Source organism: Ictidomys tridecemlineatus, chromosome 8 (genome assembly GCF_052094955.1).
Source record: "Ictidomys tridecemlineatus isolate mIctTri1 chromosome 8, mIctTri1.hap1, whole genome shotgun sequence".
NCBI classification, from domain to species: domain Eukaryota; kingdom Metazoa; phylum Chordata; class Mammalia; order Rodentia; family Sciuridae; genus Ictidomys; species Ictidomys tridecemlineatus.
The window spans coordinates 45,407,820-45,434,335 of record NC_135484.1 but is presented as its reverse complement, the minus strand read 5'-3'; the positions used below and the strand labels follow the sequence as shown (position 1 = coordinate 45,434,335).

Here is a 26,516-nt window from a genome sequence, read left to right as displayed (position 1 = left end):
ATCAGAATATTTCATCCTCCTGAAGTTTTTATGAGATATTATCACTATATTTATGTGAATAAGTTTAGAATTCCTCTCATAGTTTTTTTGAGTTGAAAAAAGTCAATATTGAGTAAGACAGTGGAAGATCTTGCTTAGATAGGTAGGAGAATTTAATGTAATATTGAAGGAAATGGGAGGTAATCAAATTTTCCTGAATAGGGGAATAGTAGCATTGGGACTACTTCGTGAAGGATTGATGCATGATGATGTATTCTGTGTGTTAGGGTGAGAATGCTGAGGTAGGCAGCTAGCATGGAAACTCAACAGCAGAGATGTGAAGTCCTAAGACACACTAGGAGGTGTCAGTGGTGGGGTTAGTACTGTTAGTAGAGAGGAGGAGCAGTTGAGAGAGGTGGTACTAAAGAATTGACTACTGCAAGATGTTGAGAACCCTGGAATGTAAACTCCTGGAAAGCAGAAAACCTGCCTGTGTTTTATCTTTTGCATGTTCCTTGCACATAGAATGATGCCTTGTACATATAGGCACTCCATAGGTGTTAGCTGAATAAATTAAGACAAAAGCACATAAATGCAATGGGTGCTATGGGCAAAGGCAGAAAAAAAAAAGCTGCCTAGCAGAGGAGGTACTTGAATTATGTCCAGTGGATTTACCTAGTTTCAGAAGCACCCTGGAGAGAACATGAAGACAGAGAGAATAGCTCGGGCTTTGAGGCATGAAAAAGCAAGATATGGGGACAACCACCAGCAATTTACAATTTCTGAATGATACCCCACCAGGTTAAAATGAGTACAAATTATGCTGGACTTGAAGAGACTGAACATCAGGATAAGAACTTTTGACTTATTGCAGGTGTTAAAATAATTGGGTAACATGAGTTTTTTTTTTTTTTTTAAACTATAGCAATTGAGTTAGTGGGAATGAGTGGAAAGCTTACCAGGAGCTCCTTTACATTTAGAGCAAAATATTTGAGAATAGAGTCAAAATCAGAGGCTGTTGCAACAGTCCATAAACCAGGAGATGAAGGCCTGGATGAGGGAAGTGATGACAGGTAGAGGTTGTGGCAGTTTTGAGAATATATGAGTTAGAAAACAAATGATATGTCACAAATTAAAGGTAGGAGAGGGTAAAGCAGAATGAATCTCAGGATGCCAGTTAGCCCAAAGGTAGTGCAGCATGAGGAGCAATGGAAAAAGAGAGAGGGAGGAAATTAGGAGAAATAAGACATGGATTACATTTTGCATGCATTGACTTTGAATGAAAGGTGCATGAGCAGGTGGGTTGGTTGTAGAGTGACCTGGGCCAGAGGGGTAGTTTTGGGAGTTGTTTGGGCCAAAGTTAAGCTACAGAGATGGGCAATATTTTAGTGAGTATGTATTGAGAAGAACAAGATGTTGGCTGAAGATGACCCTGGGGAATACTCACACGTGAGAGTGAAGAGGAGGGAGACAACCCAGAAGAAGAGACTGATGCTGAATGGACAGGGTATCAGGGTTGAACCAGAAGAGGATTTGTATCACCTGAAGAGGTTTGATTCATGATGGGGTGAGGAGTGGGACAGAGAAGTGTCATTTCAATGAAGAAGAATTAGGCTAACATGTCAATTCATCTTTAAGGGAGATGAACACTTTATACTGATCATTAGATTTGAGAGATGAAAGGTAACATTCCTGTGAACTATTCAATGAAGTGGTCCAACAAGACGGCAGATTTGAGTGGGTTCATCACTAATCTATTGGTAACCAAGTGATGATTATGACATTATTTCCTTAAACGCTTAATTGTTAAAGGGAGGAAGAAAGACAGTGACAACTAAAATGAAAGTTGAGATTAGGATAATGTTATTTTGAAATGATGGGAGCAACATGGAGTCCAACTCTTTTCACCAGTCTGACTGAGATCCCCTGTGCTTTAAAGTCTTATGTTCCTATGAATGTATAACATGTTCTGAAATTATTTCAAACATCTCAAATTCAGTATTCTACCATCTACTGCAAATGAAATCTTCCTGTATTCAATGTCATCTTTCAATAAATCTAACTAGATGCCTGTAATTCATTCTTCACTGACCACTTCAAATGAAAGACCACTTCTTATACAGCTTGAGTATATATACACATCTTCAATTCCCTGATACATAGTAATCCTCTCTTAATGAGACTCCATCCTCCACCTTGTAACAGAGTGATCTTTCAAAGATGGGACTTTAAGCCACTCCCACCTGTAACCTTTCTGCCAGACAGTTGGATGGCAACCTGCTGACCACAAGGTAGAGAGACCTAAGCTCCTTAGCGAGGCCCTCCAACCTTTAGCATTCATTCATAACCCAGTCTCTACATGTCAGGGAGGACTCCTCTCCAGTAACACCTAATGATCGCTGTTCCTGAGCACATCTTCTTGTCACCTTCTGCAATAGCTTCTGCTTTACTCCTTTCTCTAGAACACCTTTCTGTACTTTCTTTGATTAGCTAAAGCCTACTTATCTTTCACAGCTTCACCTAAACCCTTTATTCTTTATTTTACTTTATTCTAAACCCTCCCTTCACTCCAGGGGCAGCTAAGTGCCATTTTGCTGTTGTCATGCCCTTCTGCACATTATAGTCATAGAATCCCCACACTATACTGATGATGTCTATACGTAACTGTCTCTCCCTGGAATTTGTGCTCCTTAAGGTCAGGAATTATTCTTTGCTGCTTCTTGTGCGTCTGGGTTCAGCATATCACTGGGCACATGATAATTGCAAAAATCCTAGTTCAATTGCACTGAGCAGTAGAATGGGGAGGGTAAAGATGCTTAGGAGAGGAGGAGAGCTCATGTGAAGAGGTTTGAGAAGAAGTGGCAGAGGATGGAACAAGGATGATATATTATGGGTCAAACTTGGAATAGAAGTGATACTTTAGCCATGTGCCTAGTAGGAAAGAGAAGTAAGATAAAGCCCAATGGAAGTGCTAAGAATGAAGGCAGTTTCAGATTAGAGACTTTATGTTCTTTATTGATAGCTGATTGTACAGAATGGGTATTTAGCTCAAATTTGGTGAAGATGACAGCAGTGAAGAAAATACATGACACATATTTGCTGGGAAAATAAATGCACATCTTAGATACAAAGACCCTTGAAACATTTTATTCCAAAATGTGACATCTTCTATTGACTCGTTTATATACTTGAAATTCTTTTCCGAGGAAAAGTTTTTGAAACCTTTGTCCCATTGTCTCTGCATGTCTGTGCAAATGGTTGTACCTGAAGATCTTTGCTTTTCTGCCAGGCTGCAGAGTTTCCACGAGGACTGGGATGAGTCGTTGTGATATTGCTGCTAATGGAGTCCAGTGAAGCATGACTCATAGCAAGGTTCCCAGCACTGTGAGAAGAATAACTGTAAATCAACTCAAGAAAGGCTGATTTTGTGTTAGTCTCTTGCTTGCAAAGAATAACATAACATTTGGGGAAGAATGTACAACATAGGATCCCATAGTTGGATATTAAAATGACGATGATCTCTACAGCTGGCAAATACTTGCCAAATGTGGTGGCATAGACAGGGATGAATGTGATCCAAGCTATGAAGTAAATAAGCATGCCAAATGTTATGAATTTGGCTTCATTGTAATTCTCAGGTAATTTCCTGCCTTTGAAGGCAAATATGAAGCAAATGAAGGCCAGGATGGCAATATAACCCAGCATGGTGCCAAATGCAAGTGTGGATCCCTCCTCACATTCCAGGATAATGACTCTGGGCAAGGACACATTCTCCTCCACAGTAGGTGCTGCAAAGATGAGCCAGAGTATACAAATGATAACCTGAATACCCGTGCAAGTGAAAATGATGGGGATAGGTTTATAGAGGCACTTCAAGAAGTTCTGCAAGTTGGGATCAAAGCTGAAAGCTAGCAAAATTTTCAGAGACTTCATCAAAATGCAGGAGATGCAGAGGGTAAAGCTCACTCCAAACAGCGTCTGTCTGGTTTTGCATGTGAAGTCTTGTGGCTCTCCGATGAAAAAGCCTGTGCTGGCAAAGTTGAGAAAATGACAAAGCAGGATCACGTAGCAGACCACTAATCCCCCGGATGATTTCACAACAGGTGTGTTCAGGTTTCTTGTAAATATTATGCCAATGGCCAAAACAAATATGATTCCCAGGAGGGAGAGGGCCACCAGCAGAAGAGCCAGGGAGTCATTCCAGTTGAGATATTCCACTTCCTTTTCCAAGCACATAGCGCTCCTAACAGGGGCCCAGTGAGTTTCGTTGTTGCATAATACGCAGTGATCCATATCTAAAAGGCAGAGGAGATTCAGTTACACTGCAAACAATTAAACTAGGTGATTATCCACAACTGTCCGTGGTGATTGTCCACAGAACCAGTCCTGACTAGAAAACCCAAACAGGTAATTGTCACATTAGTTCTTTAGTAAAATAAAACACACATAGGACCCCCCCCGCCACACTAAAGAAAAAAAAAGAGAAAGAGTAAAGGTGAGGCAAGGAGAAAAGGAAAAAAAAAAAGAGAAAGTTATCAGAGATATGAGTTTTTAGGAAATTTATATTTCAGGATAGATGCTAGCATTATATGATATTATTGGAGGCAGTTCAGGGACCTTATTAAGAATAAAGGGTTTGAAACCAGACATAGCTCAAGTCCCTTTCATCTCTCTACCACCTATAATTCCTTGAACAAGCTAACTGAATTTCCTGAGCCTATTTTAAAATCTCTCTTTCTCTCTCAAAAAAAAAAAAAAAAAAAAGACTCTGCCCATTGTGGTACTACACGCAGAGCATTTGTTGCACAAATTAGATTCCATGCTGGGCCATAACAGGTGGGAATGCTGTTATAAATAAGAATGCAGATCCTTCAAAACCTGAGGCTTTATGGCTGAGTTACCCAAAATCCTTAAGCTTCTTCCTCAAAGTGAGATAACATGAGATTATAATCAACAACAGATGAGGAAGAATTGAAGTTTATCCCCAACCCCAGAGATTAATTAATTTGAGCCTCTCACATTGTCAGTGATGAACTTGAACAGTATTTATGTTGATTCTGACAGCAGGGCAACACGAATAATTAATAATTGATGTCAGATGGAGTCTGTGGGAATGGGCTCGCATTTGCTCTCCATTACCACAACATTAAGATGATGGGTTCCAACTGCTTCCTAAAAGCTTTCCCCCAGAGCATCCATTTGGAAACACGCCACAAAAGTAGAAAGTGCCCAGCGTTTTAAACTTTCTGTTTTCTTTTCTATATTAACCTTAAAGTGTTTTTGTTTATAAACTTCCTGACCTTTCTAACCTCCTGCTCTTTAAAAATTCTATTTTATTACAAACGTACTCTTTGGTTTCTTCTTAACCACAGCTAGTAAAGCCTGCCCTTTCATTTGTTCAGGGAAAGGTCTTGTCCATGCATGAGAGCTGTGTGTTAGAGATGAAGAGACCATGTCCTTTCAGGCTACTCTAACTTCTTGCTTTTCCTCAGTCTTCTACACTTGTGTTTAGAATCAACTTGCTTTGGTTATCAAAAGATAGCATCCAGATTGGACTCCTGCACCTCTTTATGAGAAATAAATGTTACTTTCTTTAAAAAAGAAAAAAAATTCTTTCACTTGAAAAATAGCTCTGAGGTTGAGCTAAATGGCATTTTTTAAGGCAATGACAGAACATAAATATTGTAATATTTCTATTGGCATATTCCTTCCTTGAAGGTGATTAAAAAATGAATACATATCTGGGGACTATTCCAGCTCTGGGGTTCTTAGTTTTCATATATGACAATGAGGAATGCTGCAATTAACCAAAGGATGATTTTTTTTTTAAAGTAAGTTTAATGCTGCCGAAAGTGCCGATAGTTCTTTTTAGGGCTCCTAAGGCTTCTGATTTTACTCTTGCATTTTAATAGGTGTATTCTGCTCTGATCCTGTCCAATTGATAAAAATAAGGTTGGCAAACAATCAGTGATTAGCACCTTATCTCTGTTAATAGTGGGCCCTCTTGTTTCTTAGATTTAACTTCTTTTCTCTTGTTAAGACTATTAAGATTTCCAGGTTATGCACAGCTATTTCTTAACTCTAAGAGCTTTTGGGTGTCTATCATGTTCAATTTAGTTAATCTAATATTTATTTATTTGTACTTTCTGTGCCCCATTTACAAATCAAGCATGTCTGTATAAGGATGGGTACACAGACAAAAACTGACAGAGAACTTGCATTGTTTTAAGAGTTATTGATAATGAAGTCTGAATGAGGAAATAATATTCTCCCTTAGAAGTAAAATTATTTTTACAACTCTACTATTTATTAGTCATATGCATCTGATGACATAATAGAGCAAATACCAAGATAAAATGAAATTTCACAGGAATTTAATCTAGCAGGAACATAGGAAGCCTTTTTTTTTTTATCTTTTCAAGTGAAGAAACAAACAAAAATAAAATTCATGTAAAGAAAAATCAGCTTAAGGGAAATAACTCAGTTGTGTCACTGTGTGCAGTGACTGCTATTACCTGTCTGATTACTGTAGTGATTTTCAGGGCAGCTCACACATTCATAGCAGCAGATATGTTGACTTCTTGTAGTTTTCTTCATTTCTCCAGGACTGCATTCCTTGGAGCATTTCGATAATGTTTGCTACAATCAAAGTGAAAAGAAATCTCAAATATATTTTTGTAAAAGAATTAACTTTGGCTTAAAAATACATTTACTACGGAAAAATATTCATCTTTTTCATAGCATTAAGTAATTTCTTTTGCTATCATCAGGTATTTGAACAAGCTTAAAATATATGAAATCCTTCAGATGGAGAAAGAACACAATTTTTGTCCTATTAGTAGTTTCTGTAAGCAAATTATGGAAATTGGCTCTTTCAGACAGTTTCCAAAGAGAGAGAAGCACAGTAGTGAAACAGAGGTGAGAAGTCTTTTGTGATGAGAAAGAAAGCTGAAAACCCAGACCCTGCCCCTGCAGATGTCACGGAGGCTAAAACTGACACTGTGATTGGGACAGCCTTTCTAAATCTACATATATGTACCTCCTGGCTTTTGTTTTTATAAACTGTAACCAGTCCTGCAGGACCTGAAGAGAAGCAATCTAGCTTCTTCTCCCCAGTTTGATCAAACTGCATAAAATCCATCTTTCCTTTTCACATTTTTTGCTTATTTATTAGGTCAATTGGCAGCTAAATTGGCCCAGCCATAATCCAGCAGATTCCCTGGCTTGGCTATGGCAAACAGTCATAGAACTGAAGCAAGAAATGATGGTCTGGAAATTTCCAGTCTCATGTTGAATAATTAGCTCTACTATATAAGAAAATAGTAAATTATTAGACTTATACTCTTTAGAAAATATTCTTATAATACTGTCCAAGGGACATATCCAGTCTCACTCTAAAAATGAAATAAAACAAGAAAAAATAAACCCAAACAATAGAATATTTTGTGCTTAAAACTATTGCATGTTAGTTAAAAAGACAAGCTAAAGTAAATAAAGAGTATTTAAATCATACTGATAATTTAGGTTATAATTCTGCATGTTGCAACATGAATCATAAGCAGCATTCTAGTCTTATGGAATCCTTTACTTCTGGTCCAATCATTCTTTGCCCTTTAGATTATGATAGAATTTTCCATCCAAAATCCTTTTCTCATGGCACATCTTGTGACATACATATGTGTCATCATTTAACTTTTCCCCTGGGAAGTCAAGCAGAATGGTTAACTGAGGTTTTCTCAAGATTCTCTAAAGGGTTATTGCTGAGTCTGAAACACCGTCAGCATATTAAGTGAACCAGTCTTTTCTCTGGAAGGTGAATAAAATCTGGGACTGAGAAAAGCAAGCAAGATACAGTAATCCTGTGTCTACAAGCACTGGCTTTCTTTTTCTCAATAAATTTATCCCAGGAGAGTTTTCATTTGGAAATAGATATGCCTTGAGGATTTTCCAGGGCAAACTTTTTAATCTGAGATGTCCACTCTCCTGGAGGATGCTTAGAGAAAACAATGGAATTTAAGTATTAGATAAGGCCAGGCGTCATTTGAGGATAAAAGTGCCGTCTCCCTCCCTAGCAACATAGTCCTTTCTCTCCCTCCACATCAAGAGACAGCAAAGACATTGCAAAGTCTGATAGGATAGCTCTCGGATAACAGTAGATTTAAATTGTCTGATAATTTGAACTATGAATTTTGGTGAATTATCAGAAATTTTGATTCACCATCTAACCTGGAAATTGACAAGTAGATCTTGAAACTGGACCAAATGATCTAAGGTATTGTTGGTTTTTGTTATGTCCTTGAGATAGGATGGGTGTCTTCATCAGCAAGGAAGGTGTGTCCCTCTCCTCACAGTGGTCAGCCCTTCAATTTAGTCACTAAAATCCTCTCCCAGTTTCCTGCATTCTACCACTTACCCTTTAATGTGTATAGAGTCTGGAAATAAGTCTCGGTGACAATCAAAATCAGTGCTTCTTGCAAAAATTGTTAGAGAATCCTCTTTATTCAATAAGAAAGTGAGTTACAAAGGTTTTGAGGATTCTGTATGAGTTCCAGTGTTTAGCAGAGGGCTGAGTTCATGATGTAGCTGCAAGAATGACAGCCGTGATAATGAAGATGGCATTTGAACAGTAAAACAAGAGTTATATTTCTGACTTCCAAGGAAAAAGTATTTTGTTGCTTTATTGAAACTTCTGGTAGTAGAAATTTGATTAAGGGAAAAGATTTACAGCATTATTCAACTAATTCTTTCATCTACTAAACATTTGTTAAGTGCCTATTTTATGTCAGGAACTGTTTTAATTGTTGGAGCCACAGTATGGAATGAGACAGAAATCCCTTCTCTTATAGACTTTTGGTCCTAGTCAACAAGGACAATAAACAAGATTAAAAATATAAGCAAAATGTACAGAATGAGACAGTGATAAGTGCTAAGTAGGCATTGCGATTTCTTTTGTGGTACTGGGAATCAAACTGAGGATATGTACATTCTGGGTGTGTGTTCTACTACTTAGCTATATCCCCAGCTCAGAAGGCACAATTTTAAATAGGGTGTCCAGGAAAGGCCTTAATGAGAAGGTGACTTTTCAGAAAAGAGAAAGGAAGTGAAACAGTTAACCACATGGATGTCAGAGAAAATTATCAGAGGAAAAGGAAATAGCAAGTACAAAGCCCTTGTACTAGGAGAAGGAAACAGGGCAGGAGTTCTGTGGAACTGTTCAAGGGGTCCAGACCAAGGGGAGGGTAACAGGAGATGAGGTTGGGTTGGGGAGGACTTGGGGCAGGGTCATGTAGTATTTTTAAAGAGACTAGCTTTTTACCTTCAGAGAAATACAATTCCATGAAAGTGTTCTAAGCAAAGTACTGTGTGTGTGTGTGTGTGTGTGTGTGTGTGTGTGTGTGTGTGTGTTTCTGGGAATCAAATTCAGGACCTGTGCTGACTGGGCAAGTGCACTACTGCTGGGCCATATCCCCAAACCTGAAGCATTATCATTTACAGAATCACCATGTTTTAAGAACAGACTGAAACAGGTCAGAGTGAAGACAGAAAGCAGTGAGAAACTTTGCTACAAAAACCTGGGTGAGAAATGGTTGTAGCTTAGAGCAAGGTATCAGCAGCAACAGAATTAGGAGTCAAATGTGGTTATATTCTAGACACGTTCTGAAAATTAAACTTTCATTGGATATGGAGTGTGTCAGAAAGAGAGGTGACCAAGAGCCCAGCAACTTAATAAAAGAGAGTTGCCATTTACTGAGATGAGGTAGATTTGGAAAATAACATTAAGAGTTCTGTTTTAGAGATATTAAAGCTAAAATGAACAATAAAGATCCAGTTAAAGGTGTCAATTAGGCAGTTGGGCATTTATTTGGGTCAAAAGTCAGAAAACTAAAATCTAGGAGTCATCAGCCTTCAATATAATGTCATTATTTTTGGCCACAAGCTAGTCAGATCGCTAAGGAAAAGTATTAACAGAGAAGAGTAATTCTGAGCCCTGGTTACTCTAGTGTTGAGTAGGAAGGATGAGGAACCAGCAAAGGAGACTAAGAAGTAGTGAGCCAGAGACATAGAAGAAAACCAAGGAGTATGATGTGAACTAGACAGAAACCATTTTGATGGATCAGAGATAGTTAAGCAAAAGAACGGGAGGAGAGAATTTAGCCAGTGAATATATTAATTGCTTCAAGGAATTTTGATGAAAGAGAAATCCAGGAATGGGTAGTGTGTAGAGGAGAACATGGCAGGGGTGGGGGGGAATCTATGCAGTTTGTTTCTTCTTTTAATATGGGAGAAAAACATAATGGCATATTTATATCATCATGGAAATAACCCCGAGGAAAGAATAATTGAGGATGCAGGAGACAATACAAAATTACCAGAGCAAGATGTGGCAATAAGTGAAGGGGATGAGGCCTAGATATGAAGTGAAGAGTTGGCTTCAGCTAGGAGCCCTAGGTGCTACCATAATGCCAGGTAGACGGTGGGGATATGGTCACAGATGAGCTACAGGGGAATATGGAACACTTTTCCAATAGGCTTGGTTTTGTTGGTAGAATAGAAAGAAGGAATAATTGAAAATGAGAATGAAAAGGGTCTATTGATGTCAGAGAAAAGAAGAAAAAACAAAATAGCTATCCAACAAAGCAGGTGAGTTAACCAACGAGGCCGCAGTGTGAATGCTGTCAGCAGTAAGGCCCCTTTGGAGGTTGGATATCATGAATTTAAATTGAAGACCTGTGAACAAACATGTCTTTTTTCCTTCTCTTTCTGCTTTCATTGTTTGTGCCAAGCTCAGCCACATAGGAGCAACTCTGATTAGGCAGAATAGTTGGATTTAATTTGTTTTTTTGTTTTTTTTTAAATTGCATTTTGATCTAATCAGTATGATAAGACAGAGGAGATTGAGAGTGTGTACAAGAAAGCATTACACTAGATGACTTCAGAATTTAAGGGGGGAATGAGGGGACAATGAACAGATAGGAGGGGCATGGGAGGTCCTGGTGGGGCCAAGGGCTTTTCAGGTTTAGGTACCAATTGATTGGAATGCTACAAAGCAGTCTAAAGTAAAATTACCTTAAGATTCCTGAATTCATTTTTTGCTTCCTGGTTTGGGATGATGAAGACATCATTCTGTAGGTCATATTCTGCCATCTTGGCGATGGTCATGTGGCCATTGATCTCTTTCCAGAGCACAACATCATATCCAATATTCAAGTCCCCATGAGCATCAAAATGAAAAGAATTCCCTCCATCAGTGAATGTCACATTTTTCAGCACATCAAGTAGCTGTAAAAAATAAAAACGGAAACAAATGCTGAACATGAACATTGTCAGTAGACCCATTATCCCAATTACAACACTGCATCATAAGGAGTATCACTTAAAAATGAGAAAATAAAAAGAAGATTCCATATCACTGAGAAGGACATTCTTAACCATTTGGCAATAATTTAAGAATGAATCCACTTGGTTTCTGGTCTCATTTCTGCCAAAGTTTTGCTATATGGATTTGAAAAAACAAGTTAGTTTCTATGGTGGTAGCTACTGCAGCCTATAAAGTTGAAATCTGAGAATTTCAGAACGGATCGTCTGAGGGGACGCATGGCCTCTAATTCTGGTTCTATTCCCCATTAATGGCGAGATCTTGACAGTTGCAATTACTCTCTGACTTATCATTTTTAATTATTCTTATGTTTGTGTCTAGTGTACAAATGACCTCTAAATTCTATTTTAAATTTTAATTTATAAAATGATTTTTTAACCAGAGAGGAAAGAAACATTACTTGCCTTGCTATCCAATTTGTATAGTGAAAACTGATATGTGACAGAACTGGAAAAAATGTTTTGCTGACAGAGTAGCCACACTGAGCTCATGCTGCAGGGGAAGAACACTGGAGTTGAATGTGGAAAAATAGGTCAGGGTTCTGGCTCCATCACTAACTTGCTAGATAAGCACAGCTAAGTAAATGCCCTCTCTGAACATATTCATTATGGTCCATTCATGTTGGATTGGAAATCTATGGAATGAGGCAGAAATTATTCTATCTGAATAGAACTATTCTATTCTATTCACTTTGGATATTTTTTAACATTTCATTTTTTTTTTGGTTAATGGAATATAAGAAAATCAAGTTAGATTTCAAGGTAAATGTATTAGCTATGATAATCATGTCCACTTGAACAAAATACCTGTGTATTGATTTTATTATGTGTCCCTACAGATTTACTACTTCTTTTGGTGAATGTAAATTTATTTCTTTAAATAAGTAGGATATCAGATATAACATGGTGGAACTAACCAAAAACATTTTTATTTGAGAATTGCTTGGAAAAAAATGAAAGAGACAAAATGAAGGAATAAGTAAGGATTTGCTTTCAATGTTTTCATGTCTACCTGTGTACTGGTTTTAATTCTGTTCTTTCCTTAAACAATATGCACAAGTAAGTCCTGGTAATTCAGTTCTATAGGGAGCATATCCTCTTCCAGTCTCATGTTTGAACTATAATTTCCATCTGTTTTTTTACCCTGTATTTAATTAGGCTTTCCAGGGTAAAGTTCTGACATACGTATGTTCTGTAAATAATGATAACATTGTGTAATGTAAATATAAACTTGCACAATTTTATGCTTGTTCTTACAGGAAAGAGGATAAAGGCAAATAAAACAGTAACTCATTTCTCATTAAATATGATAGAACATTTGCTTTAGATCAAGATGAATTTTGAACATTAACATTCCAGTTATTAAACTATTAAATGTTTTTTCTATCATTTATTAATTTCTTTTTTATGGAAACTCTGAACTTCACTGTGAACTGACATTACAGAATTCAAAGACTAGGAATGGCATTTTAATTATTATATAACTCACCTCTGTATGGTAATATCCTGCTTTTAAGAACATAAGGCCAGTAGGCTACACTGACTAAGGTGTTATGGTTGATCCTGTGTCCATTTCCCTGTCTGCCCTGATATCTGCTTCATCTTCATAATTAAGCTTTTTGTGGAAAGAGGTATCTATGTGACCAAATTAAGAAAAGCAGAGGAAGAAGCCTTACATTTTTCTCTTGTGCTCGAATTGTGTCTTTTATTATTATTATTATTAATTAATTAATTTTTTTTGGTGAAGTTCTCTGTGACATAATAGAAAGCACACTGAACTAAGCCATGAGAATTTCACTGCTAACTGTTAGTGACCACAGGACAGAACTTTATTCTGGAAGTTCCCTTCATCTTTATACTGCTCTAAGACTTGGTCCTCTCACTACTTCTTTAAGATGGAGATTAAAGAATGAGTCCTATAGACCTCCCCTAATATTATAAAGATTAGAGATGATAGATATCCGTACTTAGAACCATAAGACTTAAATTGTTAATTGTTACTATCCTTACCACTGCAAAATCACTCTCACATCTCTCCTAACCTCAAGACTCATATGCGACCATCATGGCTACATTGCATATTTCATAAGTTCTTCAAATTCAATGTCTTCAAAATGAAGTGCTTAATATTCTTCTCCCCACCAAACCCCCACTTTCCTCTATTCCCATTTCAGCAAAAGGCATCAGTTGCCCAAATTGGGAATCATTTGCAATGTCTTTGCTGCTCTCTGTCTGTCATCTTTTACATTCAGTGTATCTCCAAATGCTCTTCAACTATCTTTTTAAATATCTATGTATATATGTCTCCATCCTATTGTCACACCTGTAGAACAAGGCATTCTTATGCTTGGATTATCAAATTGGTTCTTTCCTTCTTCTAATCTTGTGTTCCTTTAATCAATTCACACAGCAGTTGGGATGCCTTTTCTACAATTGGAAAATAGATCAATCACCCTCCTGCATAAAAATACCTTTAATGGGCACCTTTTTGCTCTCTATAGTCCAAAACGTTAAACATAGTTTGCAAACTTTCTACTTGAAGGATGGTCAGTAGTATCAACATCCCTGGAGAGATTGTTAGAAATGCAGACTTTTGGGTCCCTTTATAGAACTACTGAATTAACATCTGTATAATATGATTTCCAGGTAATTCAACTGCACTTTAAAATCCAAGAAATCCTGATTGACAGGGTTCATTAATGTGCCTTTAATGAACCCTTCCTGTCTCATGCCGTGCTTTCTCTCCTGTATGGGATTCTGCTGAAGTGTTTCTTTCCAACCTATCCTTTGCATTCACCATAGATGTCATATTTGAGAATATTCTCTGAATGCTTATACTGGACTAACTAGTTCAATGATATGTCTCTCTGCCATCTCATGTTTATCTGAACTGTTGTAATGCATTAGTCTGCATTGTGAGGTAAGCAATCTACCAACTGAGCCATACCCCTAGTCCCCCATAAGTCTGCATTGTAATCGGCTCTATAATCATTTGATTTTATCCCACACTAGATAGATTAAGGAGGGAATTCTGTATTGTTCTCCAGGATCTATATCCTCAGCACTCAACAGAATGCCCAGAACGCTGAGACAACCAACAAATATTTGATAAATAAACATGACTATTAGACATTCTGTCACCCCATGTATACCACTTACTACTTTATATACAATCAGAAATAAAAGAAAACCAAATCATTAGTCATAACAAGGAAATGGTATCCTCACACACATGAGAAGAGCATTAAAAATCTGTTGAAGTCCCACCATTATGTATAACTATATTGCTATGAAAAGACATTTAAAAAATCTATTGAAGTAAAACAAATATGACTTTGCTGTCCCTGATTACTGCTACAGATATCTCCAAATATACAGCCAAAGTAAATACCACCCTCAAACGGTAAGAAAAACTAACCTCTTAAAATTATCTGAATCTAAAATGTCCTTTAAATATTAGTGAATTTTGCTAAGATAAAGTAATCCTTAGGGATTTATCCTTGATTAGGGATCTTAAATGTTGATGATCTTTTGAATTTTCTATCTGTGAAGATTTCTTCATAAAACAACAATTGTTTGTGTCATTTGTCCTACTGAATCTGGCATTGACCAGATGTGGCTCACTCACATCATGATCAAAGGAGCAAGTCACCCTCTAATTCTCCTTTTAAATATGCTTCTGTTTGTTTCTAGATTAACAGGTTTTGTGGGGGGGGGGCATCAAGAATGACCCCAGAATCCTAGTGTTTAAATAAAACATTTTAGAAGATTTGAATTATACTTTCTGAAGTTTTTATTCAAAATGTTGGAGATATAGTCCTGATTTAAAATACTTTCCCAGATTTTCCCCAACTATTTAGCAGAACTTGGAGCTTACTTTTGTAAGTGATTAAATTACAGATCTACCAGTGTAGCTCAGTGGTAGAGCACATGCTTGGACCTGGGCTCAATTCCCAACACCAAAAGAAAAATAAGTAAAAATAATTAAAATAAAAATAACTTTTTCCTGGATATGCATTTATATGATCAAAAAATGAATTTTATTCTATTTTACTTTCTTTTCTCTTATAAATATAAAATACCTGTATTTTGTGATATTCTGCCTCAAGACATATAGACATGGCTCTAAGTACCCATTATTGAGAGACTTGTTTCTAATGAGCAAAATTTATCATCATTAACAGAGGCAATTTACTTTTAAGTGCTTTGTTCATGGACTTTTAAGAAAACTGGAGGTATTTGGATTCTAAACCACCATCAACACAGTGAAAAACAAAGTATGAAATCAGAAGACCCATATCAGAGTTACATTTATGGTACTGCCTAGCTTAATTTCCTTACCATAATATTTCTATAATATAGGTGGAGCATCTCTGATCTGAAAATCTGGAATTCAAAGTACTACAAAATACAAAATTTTTGAGCACTAACATGATAACATAAATAAAAAAAAATCCACACCTGACCATGAAGTCATAATGCAGGTGCATATAAAATTACCTTCAGGCAATGTATATAAAGCATATTTAAAAATAAAAGAATTTCACATTTAGACTTGGAGCCAATCCCCAAGATATCTCATTATGCATATGCAAATATTCCAAAATCTCAAATACTCCCAAATCTGAAGCCCTTGTGGTTCCAAGAAATACAGGTAAGGTGTATGCCATTGTATTTAGCAATAATGAAAAGGATCATTAAATTTGTCTGGTCTAATTTTTGTTTTTCAGAGTATTAAGAGAGATAATTTATAGGAGGCATTGAAAAATCCTTAAGTTCAAGCACTATCAATAGAATCTTTCTGGAAAATATAAAAAACAAAACTTTGGTGGGTCAGTAGCAGGTGAGGGTAAAACATAATTCTATCCTCTTTAAGAATAAAAAACCAACATAGAAATGAAGGTTTTTCAAACACTGGTGGTTTCTACATATAAAAGAAATAAGACTAAGAGCAGTTGATATAAATCTTTGCAACATAAGGTAAGGAAATAAATGATAGCAGGGGTATTTTCTTGAATATGTGAGTTAGTACCTCCCATGGTTGAAAGGCGTTGGGGTTCTGACAGTCTCGAGCTTGGCACAGATCTCGAATGGCATAGCCAAGAGCAAACACGGCAAGCTGAATACTATGTATGAGTCCTGGCTCAGTATAATGCCAGAGGAAGTCATTTCTCATGAAGAAGTTCCTTTTTACATCTTCCTTAACCTTGTAGGTTAAAGCCCCCTGAGAACGGTTGGAAATGCATTGACTCAAATCACTGTCTTTGACATGCTCACAGTCAGAAAAAAGGATGGCATATTCACGCAGGGGTTTGTTATTGTCATTAGGATATGTGTGCAGGGTTTGAAGAAAGGCATGGAAAGAGGATATATTCCCTCTTCTAAAAGTAAACCCCACAACTTTGCCAAGCTTTTTAACATTAGGAATAGTGATAATCTTGGTGGCAGTTGACCAATTATCACTAGCAATCCAAATCTTATGTATATTCCTTTCAATGGCTTTATTGAAGAGATTGAATACATGGAATCTCCTCAGAAATACCACAATGACATTAACCTGGGCCTCGGCAATGATTTTCTCTAGTGTCTGATTGATCCTGACTTCGATGGTATTATCAGAGAGGAAGGCTGGGAAAACCTCTTTGAAGGCTATGCACACATTATTTGCTGCAGCCTGAATTGCAAAAGTGTCGAGAGCCAATCGTCCATAGTCATCATCTGTGGTTATGATGCCAATCCAGTTCCATCCAGACTTCTGAATCAGGTGGGCCATTGCTTTAGTTTGATAGAAGTCACTGGGTACAGTCCGTAAAAATGAAGGAAAGCGAATTTTGTCACTTAGGATTTCTGCAGTTGATTCATAACTCACCTGGAAATGGACAGAATCTTTTAGTTATACTGTCAATGAAATCCAGGTGGCTGTTCATAGGGGTGTTTTTTACTTTGATTTTTGTAAGTTTCCATAGCCTTTCCCTAAATTCTCTGGTCTTTTCTATCTTGTCCTTTCAATGAATTCCTACTCTATGAGTAGTTTAAATCATGACACTTAGCATCGAAGAATGAGTTAGTGTCACTGCTCTCTAATAATTTCATATTGTATGTAGCATAATTCCTTCAAGACTTCAGGCTCTAAGATTTACATCTACATCACTATATCTGCCTATATCTATATCTTTGGCCAGGGCCAACACCAAATTATTTAAAAAGCTTAGAGGTAAATTCAGGTAAAATGTAGTCAGTCAAAGAAGCAAAATGCATTTCGGGATATCAGCACATACAAAATTCTATTTAATCCATAACTTTTTTTCTTTCTTTTTTAAACTATAATTTGAGGTAAAATCATCTAGTGAGGTAAACATCTAGTCCAGGGGCAAGCAAACTTTTCTGTAAAGGGGTAGAAATAAAATGTTTTGAGTTTTTTGTCAACACAGTATCTCACTCTTATATTCTTTAGATTGACAGCCACATTTGATATGTAAGCTGTGGCTCTATGACCTCTGATTAGGTCAAAAAAGTGTCAGAATTTTGGGAGTCCTATCTGATGTGGGCAAAGTTTTGCTTGATGATTTTATTTGCTTTGGTGATTTTATTTTAGGGGGAATTATTCTACAGCACCAGGGCACTTACCTTACTGCTTAACAGCAGCATATGGTATGATAGTAAGAAAATATAGGCTTTAATAAAATGTCAGAATCTTGGCTTCAATAAACTTAGGAAAATTACTAGACATTTCTTTACTTGTAAAATTATAAGATTCTTTCTCCTCCTCCTCCTCCTCCTCCTCCTCCTCCTCCTTCTTTTTTTACTTTTATAAAAATTCAGTGCTTTACTTTATTTTTATGTGGTGCTGAGGATCAAACCCAGTGCCTCACTCCTACTAGGCAAGCGCTCTACCACTGAGCTACAACTCCAACTCCAAATTATAGGATTCTTGTTAAATTTAAACAGAATCAGTCACTATCAATGGGCTCCCTTTTCTTTTGTGCTGTTTATCATGGAATTCACTTTTTTTTTTCTGCACCAAGTTTTTTTTCCCCTTAGTTGTATACAAAGTATATTCACATCAATTTGTGTCTTCATACATGTACTTTGGATAATGATGACCATCACATTCCACCATCATTTTAAACCCCATACTCCCCCTTTCCCTCCCACCCCTCTGCCCTCTCTAGAGTTTTTCTATTCCTCCCATGCTCCCCCTCCCTACCCCACTATGAATCAGCCTCCTTATATCAGAGAAAACATTTGGCATTTTTTGGGGGGGGATTGTCTAACTTCACTTAGCATTATCTCCTCCAACTCCATCCATTTACCTGCAAATGCCATGATTTTATTCTCTTTTATTGCTGAGTAATATTGAATTCACATTTTTACTTTTGCCAATAGTTTTTAAAGTAGTCTATTTGTCACCTATGCAGCATTGTACATTATAGGAATTTTGAGCCAAAACCTGTATCTTATATGTTTGTAGATGATTCTTTGTGTTTTGTCATTTTGCATTTAAATTTGTTATTGCCAATTTCACTAAGGTATGATATGATGGATCTCTTCATGAGTATATGTATTATTTATTGTGCATTCAGAAAGTTATATATTTTGAATTATTATGCACATTCATTATAATACACACACACACACACACACACACATATATATATATTTTTTTATCTGCTCATTTCTATCAAATTATCACTTCTTGGTAATCTGACCTTTTTCTTTCTAACTTTTGCCTTCTAATGTTCTCTGAAGTTAGAAAGCACTAACCTTTCCAAGGCGTTCCAAAGAACACAAAGAGAGTTCCAAAGTGTTGCAATGTGAAGATAAGGGGCTCAAAATGAAAGCCAAGGGGACTTGATTGACCTTGAGTAATGTGCAAGAGTTGATAATCTGTTTTGGTCTTTCCAAGACCTTTTTGCTTACTCCATATTATTGGCTTGCATTCCAGGGAGATAATTAGGTCTACTGACTCTACTCAGAGTCTTTCCATCATATTCAGAACAAGATGCAAATCATATCAAGATGCTACATGACCAGCCCTGCCCTTCTCTACAAATGCATCCCTTCCTATTCTTTCTGCTTAACTGCTCTAGGCACAGCGACCTTTTTGCTGTTCTTCTACTTTTGTACTTGGTACTTTCACAACTAGATACTCTCTTCCCCTCCTCCAAATTCCTTTCTCATTTAAATTTGAATATTTAAATATCACTTCCTCTAGAAGTCTTCCATTACCCCCATAGCTCCTTACTCGGCACCCAATGGATACTATTAGGGAAGCAGGGCAGTAGAATCCCTCAGAGGTATGTGTCTTATCCAGATCAAGCTAAAATTGTCAAAAATTGACCTGACTGATGTAAAAACAGCTCCCTAAGTTGTTTTCCCAGTTTATCCTAATTCTCTTATAATAACAAACATGATCCAAACTAGTGAATAGAAGTAGAACAAAATGTACCTGTGGAATGAGCTGAAGGTTCAACATTCTGGAGACTGCCATGGTTATTTCTGAGTAGCCAGCACCTATGACAGCCTTAACCCTTGGCATGTAGTTCGAATAGTCACACTGAAACTCCACGGTTTCTCTAGAGCAGTTGAACTTAGAAAGAAACCTCAGCGTGGCTGCCATTGCCGCTGTAACTTCGGTACAAGTGTCATAGATTTCATACCCCAGTTTGACTCCAGATAATAGTGTTGAATTGTTGATCATCTCAATGCTGTGTATCATGGCAAGCGTTTGAAGAAAAGCTGATACTTCAAAGCTGTTGAGAAACAAGTACTTTTGAAAGCAAAACACAGTTCTTCTACAGCTATGATGAGATCTTTTTTCCCCATCTTTGTCTATAACAGACAATTTTTGGATAAGTGAAGCTTACCTCTTGAAGGGTCTAACTTTTATGTTAATACAACTTTTAATGGAAACCTTTAAAAAGGACAATGTTGGAAACCAGAGTTTCTTAAATAGAATATATGATACAAGATTTAATGATTTCTTGATGAATAGAGTTAAATATTCTGCAGTATAAATTGTCTGACTTTTGTTGCTTTTTGTAGCTAAGTATAAATATTTTATTGCTGTCAAAATAGTTGCTTGTTAGTCTAAACACCCAGTTTTGGGGTTTTAAACACTGATCAGTTATAGTTCGAAATTAGATGAATAAGACTCTTAAGAATTGTACTTAAGCCCTTATATGCCTTTATTCTATATAGAGGACACCTATAAAATTTTGTAGGACTCTTGCAAAATTGCTGGATTTGTTTTTATAGGTGTTCTATATATAGGACGATAGGGCATAATGGTTAATCAGGCACTGGATAAAAGCCTAACAGCCTTCTAGACAAAGTGCCCTGATTAAGTTCAGAGAGAGCTATTTCCACAGCCTGATAGCATATACAATGTACTTCACAATTTGTGATTATTCCAGAGTCCTGAATTGTTTAGTAGTGATTTCATTCACTGATACTTCATCTACAAATGATTACAAGTAGTATCTAGTACATAATAAAATTGCATTGGGTGTTTTTTATGAAAGAAGAGATGTTATTGTTTAAAGTTTTGATATTCTAAAGTTTCTCTATTGTTATAAGTTATAACAAGTTAAGCATTTTAGACCTTACTGATTGTCATTGTGGACTATCTAAACATGAGGTTTAGAAAATCAGCATTATAATTTTTATTTATAAAAGGAAACAAGGAGGAGAGAAAGAATGGTAAAAGATTGTGTGATAATTAAATTGCATAGTATTTTTAGAGTTCCCTACATGAGTTAAACCTCTTTGATATTTTACCTTGGTATCCCTAGTGCCTAGAATAGAACCTAGGTAATGTACACACACTTAATAAGTAGCAGTTCAATGTTTAAGGAGAACTGGTACTCTTGATGAATGACAATATGATAGAAGATTTTTAATTCAGGGATTTTTCTTTCCCCCAGATCAATTTTTTTCAGATCAAATGACTCTTTAGTGTTCTCCATTAATTGTCATCTTACAATTGTGAGCCTCTGACTGTAGTCATTCTTTGGTTGCCAATGAACAGCTCTGGAAATCTTCATGAATTATTTTGTGCATTCCCTGGGATTCCTGCTTGTCAGTTGTGATGACAATAACAGAGTACCCAAATTTCTAGAGAGAATGTCGGAAAGGAATCTTAGAGTGACATGGGATCACATTTATCTGAAAACATTCTTTGAGGGCTTGGTCAGTACTTACAAATAAAAAAAAAAATAAGCAGGAAAAAAAAGAGATTAAACTTACATCAAGACAGAATCAGAATTTTATAGTTAACTGAGAATTTTATAGTTAAAGAAATGATGGTTTCTTTAACTATATTGGTTGTCATAATAATCCTAACTGGTGTTACCTGGCCCTCAGAGGTTACCAGGCTCTTATTTTATAGATGAGAAAATAGAAACAGGAAGTCAAAGATTTTAAGTGATTTGCCTAAATTCACAAAATTATTTTATATTAGAACTCAACTATCCTGGTCTCCTTAAAGAAAATGCACCTGTAGCACCCTCCACTAAGCTTTGCTTTTACACATTGTACTGTATTGAATGTCATTTCAGTAACTAAGCTTCACAATGTAACCTGCTCATCAAGAAAAAAGTGACAAGTTAAGGAGGGTCATAATTTATCATGGAAGAATTAGATTATTTCAAGAATTAAATGAACACAGTGCTGACAAAAATGTTAGCATGAGAAAAATGTAAACATAGTCTATTTTAAATAAAACATTAAATAATAAATCCATGTACTAAACAGAGTATAAGCTGAGGGTGATAGGTATACAAATGTGCTGTGTTCACTTGTGGTGAAGTAGAGACTACAATGTCTTTTCAAGGACCTCAGGGATTATTTTTTAAAAGCCCAATCCAAGAAATGCATTAATGCAAAGCATTTCTTGCCTCTGCATTTGGAGATTGTTTAATTACATGCAGAGGGCCAATAAACCTCTCTTTCAAGCAAATATTGCATGACTAACCACGTGCAATTTGAAAACATATATATGAGTTTGAATGATATTAAAATAATTCAGATGTTAGTGTAAGCAAAGAGATGACATGATCTGGTCTCTTGGCATGATCTTGAAACCTGTGCTTTTTGAAGATTTACTCACCCAACACACTTCTGGATTTGTGGTCGTCTGGACTCGTCTTCTGAGGACAACATTTTTTCATGAATGGCGAACAAACCTCCAATCATGATATGTCCTGGAGAAGTGACAGCCACAAAGTCCTCAGGAGTTTGACAAGGTTGGGAAGTAGCAAGAATAGCCATGAAGCAGGTAATTAGTATCATTAATAATGCCATGATTCTATCTCATTTGCTCAGTTCGTGAGAGTTTTTAGGAATCATTAAGCTCACAGAATGCCAACAGCTTGGTTCCCATGTCATTAATAAACACCTTGCAAGGTATAAGACACTATCAAGGCCAGAAGCACTCAATACTCAGGTACTTGATGATAGTAAAAACAGTTCTTGCACCAATAAGAACATATTGGACTCTAACAGTCTCCAATGTTGGAGACACATGATAGCAGACATGTGATAGCTAGGTAAAAGCTGATATAATCATAAACAAAGGTTTCTCTGTAATGGTATTTTTTTCTGCATTGATATGTCAAGGGATATGAGTCATATTGGCATTTCTTTTTAGGCAGGATAAGAATTTTCTGGAAGAAGCATTTTGGGAAAGTTTTCCCACTTAAAAAATACACAGCTCTGCACTTCCAAAGCCATCATAGTCAAAGCACAAAGGACTCAGTTTATCAGCTGTTTAGGAAAAAAAAAATACCTTGCTTTTATTTTTTTTCTCTGAAATTAAACTGAATTTAGGTTTTTATCACTTCTTGTTTACATGTGTTCCAGATAAATAGCTTTTGTGGTGATGGGCAGAACTAAAAACAAGGTGAAACTTGTCTGATAGTGTTTTGCTTTGAACAAGAAAGATCTGTCATTGACATTTTTAACATTGTACAATTTTTTTTAATAAATTTGTGACTAATTTCAAGCTACAGGTTCTGAATGCTTAGGAATCTGAACCAAAATGATTTGATGGATATCTTTTGGAATTTAACAGAGAATAGATAAACCTTGGTAATTTAGGTACTATTGAGAAAAATGTTTAAAGTTCTTAAATTTATTCTTCAAAATCAATCTTTTAAAAATATTTGCTTAAAAGAAATATCTCCTGGGAAAGCAATACAGCTAATTTACTTGATCGGTAGCAGAGACATTTAAATGAATTAAAAAATAAATAAATAAAAAAGCACTGTGGCCATTATGGCATATTTCATCCAAATTAGCCTTAGGTTCCACAGATGTTCCAAATGAGGAGTCAGAAGTCCTGTGTCATCACATAGCAACCAGTGCCTGAATCTTACGATTTTTACCAATAGCAGGATTTCTTAAGAAGATTCAAACTAAGTAACTTCACTTTTCCAGAAATATGCATGAGACTGAAGTTTCTTCAGATGTTTATTCATCTTAATCTTATTATTTTACTCATTTTTTTTGGTTGGGGGGGGGCACCAAGGATTGAACTCAGGGGCACTCGGTCACTGAGCCACATGCCCAGCCCTATTTTGTATTTTACTTAACGACAGGGTCTCACTGAGTTGCTTAGCATCCTGCTTTTGCTGAAGCTGGCTTTGAACTCCTGATCCTGCTGCCTCAGCCTTCAGAGCCACTGGATGATAAGAGTGTTCCACTTTGCCTGGCTATTTTACTCATTTTGATCTTATTATTTTACTCATATTAATCACCTTATTTGTTTGTTCATGTATATATGTCTGTTTGTATCTCTGCATACAATTGGGAGGACTTAGGTTTCCGTGAATTGAGTTATTTTGCTCAAATAATCTCAAAGATATCAAAAAACTATAAGTTCAAAGACGATTTTGCTAAAGTGTACTAAAATGCAAAACATTCATATAATTTTCCAGCAATAATGTAGAATAGGTATTAAGCAACTCAAAATGATTATGGCCATATGTTGTTCAGTTCTGACATTTATTTGACAAATCAGTGATAAAAAGTTATAACAATGATTTCTCTTAAGTTTTAATATTTTTAGGGTCTTTGTAATCTGGCCAAACATAAAAGATGAAGCACATTTTCTTATTTTAATAAATATAATCTAAGTTTGAAGATTTATTTCTGTAAAGGACCCTCTGAAGTTAGGAAAACAGAAGCTTTCAAAAGTCCTTCACCCAGTAAAATGGAACTTAATGTGGCAGAGAGGGCTCAATCTTTGGAAGCTGACAAGATCTGGGTAGCTCTGCTCACCACCAAGCTATGTGACAGGGAATGAGTTATGCAACTTCTCTGAATAATGGTTTTCTCATCCACGATAGTTAAGATGTTCTATCTAATGGGTCTGTTATGTAACTTGAGTTAATTAATGGCTAAAGTTTCTAGACTCAATAATTAGCTCTTAAATTCCCTTTCCTCAATCAAACTGGAAGTTATTAATTCCTAAATTTGAAGTGCTTTCCACAGCTGGCTAAATCATTGTTTCAGAGATTTTTCTCAAACATCTTAAATGTATGCCTAGTAGATATGATGATTTATTTATAACAGTACCACTACCTGGTTTGTCTCCCTAGAATGAAATCCATTATTGAGTTAAGCTTGAAGGAAGATATAAAATATATATTAATTACTTCAGAATTTCATTGGATACATGCTGTAGCTTCTGTTGTTATCAAAGTTTAATTCTGGGACAGAACTTTCAGTCATAAGATTTTTTTTTTTTTTTATGGTCCTGGGGATTGAAAACAGGGCCTTATGCATGCAAGGCAAGCACTCTACCAACTGAGCTATATACCCAGCCCCTCAGCCATCTACAGTGAGTAGATTCTAAATTATATTTTCTTTTATTTAAAAACATTTATAAATGACAACCATTATTTCTAAAGATTATGATTTTTCCTTTAAACTACTGTTTTTGAAGGCTAAAACCTCTTAACGAAAATTTGAGAAATGAATACCGGTGACACTAGCTTGATTGTTCCTTTGATCTTTTCTTTGTAATGATCTTTATGTGAAGAGATAGCTGATTAATATTACTTAAAGAAAATAGTAGAGAAGTGATAGCACTACTCAAGTTATTTTCATAAAGAAATCATTGCCCAGGGGCTGCAGGTATAGCTCAGTTGATAGAGTGCTTGCCTCATATGCACAAGGCCCTGGGTTCAATCCCCAGCACCACCAAAAAAAAAAAAAAAGAAAGAAAGAAATCGTTGCCCAGCTTGGACAAGTATAACAGGGAAGAATCATCTATGATTAAGGATACTTAATTCTGAGACTGTAGACTTCATCCTTGATGATAAGACCACGGTGAAGGTTGGCTCAGGCTGGAAATGGCTTTCTGGGATCAGAGGTTTTGAATATAGCATTAGCACTCAAGACAGCTTTCAAGCAAGTGAAGTTTGACCCCTGTCTCCTTTGAGCTCTTCAGTTTTCCCTCTGGCCATGGTAGCTTCCCACTCACTTTACATATCCCCACACTTTCATTTCATTCTTCATTGAACTTCATACAAATGATGACACCATACATGGTTTTCAGTGCTATTTGCAATTGAAATAAGCTTTAAAAATATTTTCAAGATTAGAGAAATAAATTTAAAATTTAAAACAATTGAATTTTAGTTATCTGGGAAGGTGTAGGAGGGATGGTAAGACAAGACTCATGGGGACTCTTTGGAGGTCCTGACAGGCAGCTGCCTCCTCTGCCCACACACAGAGCCAGCCTGATGGAACAGGTCAGAGTGCCCGTGCAGAATGAAGGTAGTAGCCAACAACGACATGAAGGCAGATGCCAAGATCTACAGTGTGTGTGGGTGGGTGAGGGGAGTGATACAGGAATAAACAGAGCTCAAGAATGAGTTCTGACCTATTGTTCCTCACTGCTAATCTCCTTCATTCCTTCTGCCCACCTCCCACTCCCAATAGCATAGATGAAAATATATTTAGCCCAAACAAGCAGGTATTCAAAACGCAATGCCACAACTGCATTTTATTTGATCAACATTACATTTGAATATATTTTTCTGTTCGTGATGTACTTTTCTTCCACACTAATCCCTTATTATGAAGTGACAACAGAACAGATGGTGAGAGTACAACCTTAAGTTCTGAGCCATGATTAGGCACTTTCCACTTAC

The 26,516-nt window shown here is 36.4% G+C and overlaps 1 protein-coding gene across 1 annotated transcript; it reads right to left on the bottom strand.

The window, feature by feature from the left end:
- Nucleotides 1-2,966: 2,966 nt before the first annotated feature.
- On the bottom strand, nt 2,967-22,725 carry Gprc6a (G protein-coupled receptor class C group 6 member A). Its single transcript, XM_005336078.4, has 6 exons — nt 22,466-22,725; nt 19,805-20,108; nt 16,388-17,224; nt 11,047-11,259; nt 6,495-6,618; nt 2,967-4,274 (listed from the first exon to the last, which is right to left on the bottom strand). Exons 1-6 carry the CDS (start codon nt 22,657-22,659, stop codon nt 3,160-3,162), a joined length of 2,787 nt encoding a protein of 928 aa, XP_005336135.2. The 5' UTR covers nt 22,660-22,725; the 3' UTR covers nt 2,967-3,159.
- Between the last annotated feature and the right edge of the window lie 3,791 nt (nt 22,726-26,516).

Coding starts and splice junctions, on each gene's coding strand:
- Gprc6a (XM_005336078.4), bottom strand. CDS start 22,659: ATGGCATTATTAATGATACTAATTACCTGCTTCATGGCTATTCTTGCT. Junction 11,260..16,387: donor ACGCCTTTCAACCATGGGAG/GTACTAACTCAC, acceptor TATTTTTTACAG/CTACTTGATGTGCTGAAAAA. Junction 4,275..6,494: donor TCACTACAGTAATCAGACAG/GTAATAGCAGTC, acceptor TCTGCCTTTTAG/ATATGGATCACTGCGTATTA.